The 11,899-nt window shown below is 32.3% G+C and overlaps 1 protein-coding gene across 2 annotated transcripts; it reads left to right on the top strand.

Moving 5' to 3' along the window:
- Positions 1-940: 940 nt before the first annotated feature.
- Positions 941-11,572, top strand: LOC109813574 (chaperone protein dnaJ GFA2, mitochondrial). 2 transcript variants are annotated; one of them, XM_020377776.3, is made up of 18 exons: positions 941-1,111; positions 1,241-1,331; positions 1,609-1,695; positions 1,954-2,036; positions 3,497-3,580; positions 3,697-3,735; positions 4,058-4,147; positions 4,659-4,709; positions 4,799-4,886; positions 5,013-5,077; positions 5,159-5,233; positions 5,516-5,588; positions 7,920-8,011; positions 8,125-8,196; positions 10,373-10,429; positions 10,521-10,569; positions 10,737-10,803; positions 11,120-11,572. In XM_020377776.3, the coding sequence occupies exons 1-18, from the start codon at positions 1,040-1,042 to the stop codon at positions 11,217-11,219; spliced, it is 1,335 nt and encodes a 444-aa protein (XP_020233365.1). In that variant the 5' UTR covers positions 941-1,039; the 3' UTR covers positions 11,220-11,572. The 2 variants fall into 2 exon arrangements, with proteins under 2 accessions (XP_020233365.1, XP_020233368.2); XM_020377779.3 differs by lacking the exons at positions 941-1,111; positions 1,241-1,331; positions 1,609-1,695; positions 1,954-2,036 and adding an exon at positions 2,561-2,716.
- Positions 11,573-11,899: the final 327 nt, after the last annotated feature.

Here is an 11,899-nt window from a genome sequence, read left to right as displayed (position 1 = left end):
GTTTGAATTGAATGAATAGTAAAGCCAAAAATGGGAAGTTATAGTTACATATGTAAAATTTCAGCACTGCCCTTACAAAGTTTAACTTCATTTTTTTGGAGGCTGAAACAGTAAATGAAAAGCTTTTGAAATTTAAGAGGTTGAGTTTATGAGAAAAAAAAGGAAAATGCTTCTCCTTACATTCCCTCTTCCTGCATAACACTAACACCAAATAAAATGATTATTATATATAAAATAATTAAAGTATATATGCAAATAAAAATAGGATACATAAACATTGATATGATACTTATTCAAGTTAAACTGTTTAATACATAACATAATAGAAAAAACTTAAAAAGATCATAAGAAAGAAATTAAATAAATAAATATAACAAAATTTATATAAAAAAATATAATGAAAAGGAAAAAAAAACCTGAAGTTTTAGAAGAAACAAGAAAAAAAAAAGGAAAAAAAAAAACAAAAGGGAAAGATTGAAAAGAAGGAGTCAACAAAGAAAGATGAAAGAGAAGGAAAAAATATGCTATCAACATTATTTACCTTAAAAAAATCAGATTTGACAGGTAAAAAAAAATGGGGACTTGGAATTAGAGTTTGAGTGTTTGACAAAGAAATGCATAAAAAAGAGTTGAATGGGGGAAAATAAATGTATATGTAAAGACTATTGGACTTTTAGCTTAATATTCTAAATGTTCTAGTAAATGTATATGTAAAGACTATTGAACTTTTAATTTGTGACTCATGGTATATACACCTATATCATGAGCCTTAACTTAATATTCTAGTAAGCTCAATATGAAAAAAAATAAAATAATAAATTGGTAGACAAAAGAACTTAAGCAAGTATTAATGGCTACTTTTAAAAAACTCACGTGACTTTTGCAACATTTGCACGTGAGGTTTGTAGCGAGTGTTCCCCTTTTCCGTCCTTTGGAACCAGAATGTTTCAGTTGGTAAAAAACATTAGGGTTTTTGGAAGGGGTTTTAGGGCAATTGCTCGCAACCAGAAACCCCCAATTCTCCTTCCAAACCTTCCAAATGCTTCGCTCCAATGGCGTTAGGCTCCTTCGATCTCTGCCCACAAAACTCCTCCGTCCCGCCAACGAGCCCGTATTTACCGTTCCTCTCTCTTTCTCGCCCCTTGGTTATTTAACTTCGATTTTCAAGACATTTTATGTCTCAACTTTGATTGATCAATTTTTTTTGGAATTTTTTTGTTTTTGTTTTATTGAATCTCAGATATATGAAGGAGTGTGCCGAAGGGGTTATAGGACGTTGAGTTCAGGACTTTGTAATCCATCCAGAGTTATGGGGGTTTTTTCTCCAAATGGTGTGTGCTTGTTATTTATGCAAGCTTCGAAGTTTTTTTTTTTTTTTTTATTTATTTAAGAAATTGGATTTTTAATTTGGTTGTGCAATTATACGGAGAAATGAGAATCTGTTGAGTAAGTCGGTTATTTTCTGATTAGTTTGACAATTATTGGTCCTCTCAGTGTTTTTCTTGTGATGTTATATTGAGGTTTTTATTAAAGATAAATAAATAAATTGTGAAGGCTATAATTTTCTGGTGTTGTTTTTGCTGATCATTTCTCACCCTCCAATTGCAGCTGGCGATAGTGTTAATTTGAAGAATTGGTTGCTAGTTGGAGCAGCAAATAAATATTGGGGGACATCTAGATTCATTCATGGGTCAGGTATAAAATATTGAATTATGCTTCATGTGCTTGCCTTACTCTTCATTCTTCTTGGAGTCGCATGGAAAGCTGCATTGGTTGTTTATGGCTTGCAATTTGTCTACTATTTTCATTTGGTGATGAAGTAGAAGGGGCCTGAACTCCTGAAGTTAATGCCCTTTTGTTCAATTAACTTACGTTTTCTATTTTGGTCTTCCCCTGTATGCATAATTATTTGTCTTGTGAATGATTTCTTTTTCTCCCTCAACTCCTTTTCAGCATCATTGGCGAGAGACTATTATGATGTGCTTGGTGTGAGTAAGAATGCAAGTTCTTCTGAAATAAAGAAAGCATACTACGGGGTAGGTTTTGATTAACTAGTATCAATATATATATATATATATATATATATTTATACCAGACTATGATGCACGGATACGATACGCGGCGATACGTCAAATTTTAAATAAATATTATTCAAAAATTAAAATTAAGAATACATTTCTTGCTTTTTAAATTTTAAATATTACTAAAAAATAAATTATAAAATTAAATAAAGGTACAAATAGCACAGTAAAATATAAAAAAGAAAAAAAAATGAAATGGTAATAGACTCAAAATATTCAAAAATATTTTGCTTAGATTTTAATTTTTTTAATATTATATGCACCTTTTAATTAATATTTAAATATTTAACTTATTTTAATATTATATTTTAATATTATAATTTTATCAAAAAGCATGAAGCATGTCACTGACCGTAAAAGTGAAATATATACGCATCAGATAAGTTTTCTCCCCCCAAAGCGTAAAGCCGCCCCCCCCCCCCCCCCACCCACAAACACAAAGTCGAGACCAGAGCGCCCCCCCCCCCCCATAACCAACCCCCAAAAAACAAAGTCGAGACCAGAGCATGACCGGAAGAATAACGGAGAAAAGGAGGAGATTATATGCTTTACCTGGGTCTGGTGTGCGGTTGTCTTCTAAGTCGGATTTGGTGCCTAAACGCAGCAGCAAATCCTATCTGGCTTTGGAATGCAAAGTATCTCCCTCTCAAATTTGTGTTTTCTTCCTATTTTATAGTTGATTTTCGAATATTTTCGTTCTGGGTACAAATCTGAAAAATATATATTTTTTTTAATAGAATCACTGCGGATACGGATGAGATACGTATCTTTCACGTATCAAAACGTATCCGTATCGGATACGGATACGGGATCAATTTTCACGTATCCGTGCTTCAGAGATACCAGAACATTTTTTAAAATATTTTTGGTAAACATGACTTATTTCTTGGTAAAAATTTATGATTTCTTGTATCTTTCCTGGTTAAAAGGGATCAGATTATAACATTCTTTTTTAATTTCATGTCTTTCCCACATGCTTACAAAACTCTCATTTTCTTTATAGTATGTGGATACTGCAGTCATTTCCCAAGTAGCGATATTAAAAATAATTGTTTGAATTGGACTAGGAAGAGTTTGTTTTAAATCATGTTGATCTTACATATGCAATCACTTATTTACATTATATATTACAGAAATATGTTTTTCACCTTTTGCTGTTTAATTTTTTACTTGCTACTTTTTTATGATTTTCTTTTACCAGAATCAGAATGTATTATTCTCTTATAATATTTTAATGTCTGCACAAGTTCTAGGCTTGCTAACATATTCCTTACAGTTCCCTTTACTTATCCTTCATTCTTTCTTGACACAAATTCTTCAAAGACTCTTGATAATCATGAATTGTTTGTCTAAAATAATTCTTTCCCTCTGCCATTTCTACCATCTCAAATTTTTTTTTCCTCTATGTTCTGCAGCTTGCAAAGAAGCTCCATCCTGACACAAACAAAGATGATCCTGAGGCTGAAAAGAAGTTTCAAGAAGTTTCAATTGCATATGAGGTGTACTGTTGTTGTTGTTCTTTTTACTGCCTAGAACTCTAATTGAAACTGTTATGTGATGAGTGAACTGGCTTCTGGTTTCTTGACTTTCCCCCCTTTGAATAACTGCACTGTAGGTTTTGAAGGATGAGGTAAAACGCCAACAGTATGACCAGGTCTCATGTCGTTCCAGATTTTTTTTTGCTCCTTTATTGAACCTTGTATTGTTACTATTAACTATGTTTATAAAATAGGTAACTGATTATATGCACAAGAGACCTAAATTGTAGATCATAAGAGCATAACATGGAAATAATAGTAGGACTTGAGCAAAAAATATCTGTTTTATGGATATTAGAGGATATATATATATATATTTGAGTGAAAAAGTAGAGGGGAGAGGTTGGAGAACAATGGCATTTTTTTTTTATTTAGTTGTTATTTTATTGTATTTATTGTCAATCTCTTTATTTGATTTAGTTTAACATGGATGTGTAGATTGGCCATGATGGGTTTGTAAACCAACAAAGCTCTGGTTTTGGAGGCAACAGTGGCTTTAATCCATTTGAGCAGATATTTCGTGACCATGTAATGACTTACTAGCTTCTATATTCTTTTTTGTTGGTCATGTCTATAATTGTATTAGTTGATCCTATTTCATTTTTTAAATAGTTTAGTCTTCATTGCTGTAGAAATTTTATTAGAAATTGTGCTTCAAAGAATAGTAGTCAACTTTGTATATAGTTTTAATGTTAAATGTGAGCTGTACAAACAGTCATACACAAATCATTCAACTACATCAATTACTTGTCCAATCCAAAGGCAGAACGATCTATTTAGTTTTTAATAGTGTACACACGTGCATGCTCCAACAATCATACAAGCAACCAAGCATCTTAATGTGTATGTGGCATCTTTGGCTGTGCATATGTTCTTCTTCTAAATTTTAATTGTATCAGAAACTCAAAATTTTATAAATTATTTGCTCTATAATTAAACATAAATGTCTCTGAAATTTTCACAAGTCATATGTCCCTCATTTGAAGACTAATATGATTTTTTTTTTTTTAACTCTGTCATTTCCCTCAATGGTGTTCAGGATTTTGTCAAGAGCTTTTTTCATCAGAATATTGGTGGAGAAGATGTCAAGGTTCTTTTCTCTTCACATCTTCTGGACATAGTTAAGTAAGCTAGGACTTGTTTGAGTTTGAGGAAATGCATCTTGTTCTATTTTTTCAGACTTTCGTTGAACTATCTTTTATGGAAGCTGTCCGGGGATGCACCAAAACTATTACATTTCAAACAGAAGTGCTTTGTAACACTTGTGGTATGCTCATGACTTCACCAACATTTATATGTTGAATTGTTGGCTATCTCTACTATATATAGTTTAGTTTGTAAGGCCTGTGTGTCTGGAAGGTCTCAAATTCTTTCTCTTGCTTGACTATTTCAGGTGGGAGTGGTGTACCACCAGGCACCAGACCTGAAACCTGTAAACGCTGTAAAGGGTCAGGAGTGGTAAGTATTGTTTTAAATTTAAGCTGTAATAATATATTATTATGATGATGATGTTAAGCTAATGGCTTTTTACATGTCCAGATATTTGTACAAAATGGCATATTTAGGATGGAGAGTACTTGTGGTACATGTAAGGGAACTGGCAAAATTGTGTCGGTATGATGCAAACATTTAATTTTTTTCATATTCTTCTATCATTTTGAGTTTATTATACGAGTTTGGATATGATGGACTTGGATGTGATTCATGTAACTTGCTTATTATTGATACTTATTTCCTTTTTATTTGGCAGTGATCCTTATTTGGAGATTTTCTCCAATTTCATTAAATTTTATAAATAAATCCTACAAAGAATAATGTAGGATCATCATATGCATGTAGTTATGCTGGTTTTTCATACCAATCACTAGTAATTTTGTTCTTTCTTGTTGGCACCAGAATTTCTGCAAGTCATGCAAAGGTGCAAAGGTTATCAAAGGAACAAAATCGGTCAAATTGGATGTTATGGCTGGTAACAACTATTTTTAAAAAAATTTGGACGCATTGTTATTATGTGAATCATGTTCATATGGCTTTCAAAGGAAAAATCAAATGAACAAGCAATTTCCCTGTGAATTTTCCTTATCCTGTTTTTCATGATAGAATTTGTATGGTTGGAACATGGTAGAGACCAAACACTAAATCTGAGTCTTTGACAACAAACACAAATAGACAGAAGCTCCCAATTGCATATTAAAGTTTATGCTTTTGATCATTGACTTTTCTATAATTTGGAGTGATGTTGAGTGTTGACTATCTCTCTTGATAAAATTGATTTAATGAATTATGGGAGCAAAAAGGATGTTGGAGATCTCACATCAACTAGTGGTATGGTCAATCTAGTATATGTAAATGAGGTGCAATCTTTACCTTACAAGCTAGTGTTGTAAGGTTAAGTTAGGCTCCAAAAACACTTCCTTAAGATGGCATCAAAGTCTATTATAGCAATTTGGTGTTGGGTTTATCAGACCATCCTCTATCGGGTCGTTATCGGGTCACCCACAAATGTCCAATCTTGCAAATTTCATACTTAAGATGTCTAGTCTTCGGTGTGTGTTGGAGATCCCACGTCGACTAATAGTATGGTTATACTAGTGTCTGTAAGTTGGGAGCAATCTTCACCTTACAAGTCAATTTTGTAAAGTTGACTTAAGTTCCAAACCCACTTTCTTAAGAGAAACTATATATTATGTGTATTTTGTACTTTCTCTAATATCCCTATTTATAGAGTAAATGACTATGCTTAAATATAGAAATAACAATAATAAAGAAATAGGGAAACAAATATCTAAAGATATTTGGAGATATTGTAGATCTTCTAAGTATCTATGATATTTATAACACTCTCCCTCAAGTTGGTAAATGAATATCAATCATTCCTTACTTGTCAATAAGATCTTGGAATCTAGCACTAGGAAGCCCCTTTGCGAAGACATTTGCTACTTGAACTCTTGTAGGCATATGAGTTGTAACTATAAGGTCACCATCCAACCTCTTTGATGAAGTGTTTATCAATCTCTGTGTTTAGTTTTGTCATGCTGAATTGAACTAGGTTATGAGCAATGCTGAAAGTTGAATTGTTATCATGAAACAACTTCATTGGACCCCATATATAAGTTTAAGTTCATCAAGAATAATTTTCTCCATGATCCTTCACATATGACATGTGCCATAGCTTGAAACTCAGCTTTTGCACTAGACCTAGCAACTACATTTTGCTTCTTGCTTCTCCATGTTACTAGATTCCCACCAAGAAACATGCAATAACTTGAAGTGGATCTTCTATTTGTGACAAACCCTGCACAATCAACATCAATGTATATCTCCATGGACAATGGACCTTCTCTTTTCAATAATAATTTCTTCTCTGGACTTGTCTTTAGATATCGAAGAATGCTCTCAACTGCATGAAGGTGTCTCTCACGAGATCATGCATAAATTGGCCAACAACACTAACTGCATAGGAAATATTAGGCCTATTGTGTGATAGATAATCAGCTTCCCTAACAATCTCTAGTATTGGGACTTCTCTAAAGGTGGACTTTCTTCACTTCCAATCTTGTAATTTTGCTTAATGGGCTCCCTGTAGTCTTGCACTCCAGTTTTCCTTTTTGAGAAATAAAGATCCCTTTTCTAGAGTGTGCAACCTCCATTGCAAGGAAATACTTAAGTTTTCCCAACTAATAAAGACACATTTGATAGTTCTTGGGTCTAACATGCCACAATGAGAATTGTGAGAATGAACTGCAACACAACCAAACATGACATGGGAGACTTACTAGTTGGGGAGAATAAGAGAAAAAAGACAACATGTGTTCAACTGGACTAATACCCTGTAAGACACAAGTGGGTAACCTGTCAATGAGATAAGTGACAATTAAGACAACTTCTCCCCAATAGACATTAGAGACAAACATGTGAAAAAGTAGATCTCTGGCAACCTTAAGTAGGTGATGATTCTTTCTTTCTGCAACCCCATTTTGTTGGGGAGTATTAACACATGTTAATTCATGGATAATACCTTGCTCTATAAAAAACTTAGAAAATTCAAGATTAACATATTTAGTTCCATTGTTTGACCGAATTCTTTTGATAGACTTACCAAACTGATTTTTGGCAAGAAGACCATATACTATGTATTTCGTACATTCTCTAATATCCCTATTTATAGAGTAAATAACTTTGCTTAGATAAGGAAATAACTAATAGAGAAATAAGGATATTCTAGATCTTCTAAGTATCTATGATATTTACAACAAAGGACAAAAAGGGTTGACTGATTTGCATGTTTGTACATTTGCAGGGATTGACAACAATGAAACTATAAAGATTTATAGAAGTGGGGGTGCAGATCCTGATGGAGATAACCCTGGTGATCTTTATGTTACTATGAAGGTAACATAAAGATAACTTCATAACATAAAGCTTCAATCTATTCATAGCTTGGTGATCATTTCCTATTTTCTTCTCATAAGTCCAGTCATTTTTTATTTGCTTCCTTTGTACAGGTCAGGGAAGATCCTGTCTTCCGTAGAGAAGGATCTGATATTCATGTAGATGCTGTCTTAAGTATCACTCAGGTAATATTCCTTGATGAAAATGTTTTAACTTTTAAGCCTATGTCTGGTTGAGTCTTTTCAGGTTTCGATTTACATATGCCTGCATTTTATTCATACTTAAATAGTTTTAGTTTATAATTTTCTGGGGAAGCAAATTGCTAGCGTCGCCTAGGTAGAAAAAATGTTGTGATGAAGTTGGGCGTATATTTGTTGTTGACCAATGTAATTATTTGAATGCTTGAAAGTTCAAGTTGGTCTTGGATACAAATAATTCATGCCTTAAAACATTATTAAATTGATTTTTTTGAAGTCTCAATATTAAAAATTGTTATGCTCTAAATTAACAAAGTTGGTTTTATATATTTCAAGGTTAGCTTCTTACTTTATTTTTACACATGTTCTCATTTTAATTTGCTAGACATAATGAAATTTTAAGGAAAATATATTTAACCAAACATAAAATATAGCATTGCTCTTTAATATTTAGATTTAAATTATGTTGAAATGTGCAATTTTGTTGTATATAATTAAAAACAGTTTATTTTGTAAGGGGTGTTTACAATTCTTAGTATATATTGTGATTTGAGGTACCAAATAGCAAATATATGAATTAAATGAAGTCATGATGCTAGCATTCAAATGACTTTCCATGCTAACTCATTCACCCTTTTCCCTCTTTCAATTCCACAAAATATCATTTGGCAAACTAAATGTGCTCACGTTGATAAGGATCTCAGGTTTTAAATCTAGAGATGAAAACTATTAAAATCAATGATAATTTACTCTTTTGGTCTCTCTTTTTATTTAATTGATTTAGATTGATCCCTTTATTATTAAAAGGTTCAATTTGGTCCCTTAAATTTTAAAAATGATGGAATGTTACTTTTTCTGTCTAATTTAGGCTAACAATGTTACTTCCTTGTACATGTGGCAACAAGTGTCAATTTTTTTATTATGCCACTTGTACAAGAAAGTAACCCCATTTGTCTAAATTGGCCTGATATGACAACATTACATAATTTTAAAATTAAGAATCCAAATTGAACATTTTAATAGTAAAGGGACCAAATTGAACCTATTAGGGGATGTTTAGTACATGACAATTTTTTTAAACCTGGAAATTATGATTCATGAAAATCATAAATTCTAGGATTGTGCAAAAAATTCAAACCAATCCATATTAAATAAATCCGATCCATTTTTTAGAAAAAAGCCCAAACTGATCTACTTTGCAAAAACGGTTTGTTTACTCAATCCATTTTTACAAAGTGGATAGGTTCGGTCTAGTTTTGTTCTTCTAAAACATCGACCATAATATGAGTATAAAGTGGATAATTGCACCAAATTGATCCAATTTTTAAAAAACCGATTTATAGTTTTAAAAAACCAAATGGATTTACTTTATAAAAAACGGATTGATTAATCAATCCACTTTTATAAAATGGGTCGAATCGATTTGGTTTGGATTTTTCAAAAATCCGATCCATGAAAACTCCTAATAAATCTTGGGAATCATGATTTCTAGGAATGATGAAAATCTGTTTGGTTGGTCATAAATATTTCTGAGAATGTTTATAAATATTATTTGGGAACCAAATATTTTTACTACATTAAATAAAGGTAACATGATGCTTTTACTACATTAAAACTTTAATTTTATCTTGGGAAAGTTAGTTTTCCACCTTCTCATGAAAATAGTTTCGTGAGAAACCTATGCAAAAATATTCCTTGGAAAAATGTTTCCTAGGAATGTTATTTTTTAAATAACAAACCAAATGCAAGAAACTAACATTCCAATGTCAGATTCCCAGGAAAGTAAAAACTTTGTGTACCAAATGCCCCCGTTAAAGAAAGAGACCAAACAAGTAATTTTGCCTAAATTCAAGTATCTGCCAATTTTAAATCTTCATGGATTAAATAAAAAATGGGTTTGGGAGCATGCTAGTTTGAAATTTCCTGATTCACTTGAAGGCTTTGGACATTTAATTGGATTTATGGTTGGGGACCTAGTAATCATCATGACTGATTCTGGTATATTTGTGGTTTTCTTTCTAGATTGGCAGTTGTGGTTTTGGTTTGTGCTACAAGTTTTAATTTTTCTACATGTTTAGGATCTCAAACATCTTTAGTTGTGTGCTGCATTGTGGGGGTACTAAATATTCCTTGGAAATAGTTTAAATACTGAACTTTTTTTCAGGCTATTTTGGGCGGAACCATTCAGGTCCCAACTCTTACTGGAGATGTTGTTCTTAAGGTTTGTATAGCTATTGCAATTGCAATATAACTTCTCATGGCATTTTGGTTTTAGTATCCTATGAAGTATGCTGATGGGGCCTGTTTGGCAGGTTCGACCTGGCACCCAACCTGGTCAGAAGGTGGTTCTGAAAAAGAAAGGTAAGCTAGTTCATATTTGATATCAATTATGGATAATTTGAGAGTATTTTCCAGACAGCATTGTGAAAATATATTTGAATTTCCATGAACCTTTTGGATGGATTTTTGAAAGTGTTCAGTTTAAGGTAATATTTTCTCCTTTATTAACTTGATTGTTTTCTTAACAGGGATCAAGACAAAAAATTCTTACACATTTGGAGATCAATATGTTCATTTTAACGTTAGCATTCCAAAGTGAGTGTTGCATTTGATATTGTTGATTGTTGTTTATGAACTATGAAAGTGCATGATTGGATTTCCATTTGCAAAGAGCTCCAAACCTGGGTTTTTAGTAAAAGCTTGGCCTCATGTAACTTTTGTCCAAAACATGGTATGGAGGCTTCAAATGGGAATTAACCTCACTTGCTCACCTGACAAATAAAGATAGTGTGAGATCTGTTGTAAAAAAAAATGATAGTGTGGCTCTGTTATCATTGAAGTTTGGAGAAAGATACTTCCTTGATGAATGTTTAGAATATAAGTGGCCTCTTCTTTGTGTTATGTTCTGCAGCAACCTGACAGAGAGACAGCGGGAATTGATTGAAGAGTTTACAAAGGAAGAGCAAGATGATTTTGATGATAAACAGAGAGCTGCATCTGCTTCTGGTTGAAACATTGCAAGAGTTACCAATTCACGCTCAACTAGGCGGGTGTTGAAGTTTTGTAGGATTAAGGATTTGTAATTTTTTTTCTCTCTTCCACTTTTTGGAGTGTACTAATATTTCTCATCTTAAGTTATGATCATAATTCAAAATTTTAATGTTAGAAGGCATTCCCTCTATAGGCTAGTATTCTAATAGGTGCTGTGTATATATTAACATAAGGGTGCAAGTCACTAAATGTGATTCTTTTTCCTACTATCACATGTAAAGGAACCTTTATCGTTGGGCCATGGTAAACTAGAACATAATTTATGCGTTGTATCATCTTAAACATTAAGCAATATATAGTCATTTTTTGTCTCTGGATCAGTGTTATTCTCTTATCTTGCTAGTGATGATTAAAAAATGTGATTTCAGTTTTAAGGGGTCCAGAGGCAATTTATGCCATGTTATCGAATTTAATAATAGAATTGTTTTTCTTCCTTTCAATATGTACCTTTCTGTATAGGTTAGTGAATTTATTATTTTTATGATAATATTCTTGGACTAAATTACTTTGGTTTGGTGATTATTTTTAGTGAAATATAATGGCTTATATATTTAAAAGGGAAAAAAAATCAAATCTGACAATAAACCACAAAAAAGCTGTTTGGTCGAAGTTTTAATTCTGTTGTTTGTATTTCAAAGTA

This window comes from Cajanus cajan, chromosome 10, assembly GCF_000230855.2.
Source record: "Cajanus cajan strain Asha chromosome 10, NIPB_CcT2T_4, whole genome shotgun sequence".
NCBI classification, from domain to species: domain Eukaryota; kingdom Viridiplantae; phylum Streptophyta; class Magnoliopsida; order Fabales; family Fabaceae; genus Cajanus; species Cajanus cajan.
This window is presented reverse-complemented; position numbering and strand designations above follow the sequence as displayed.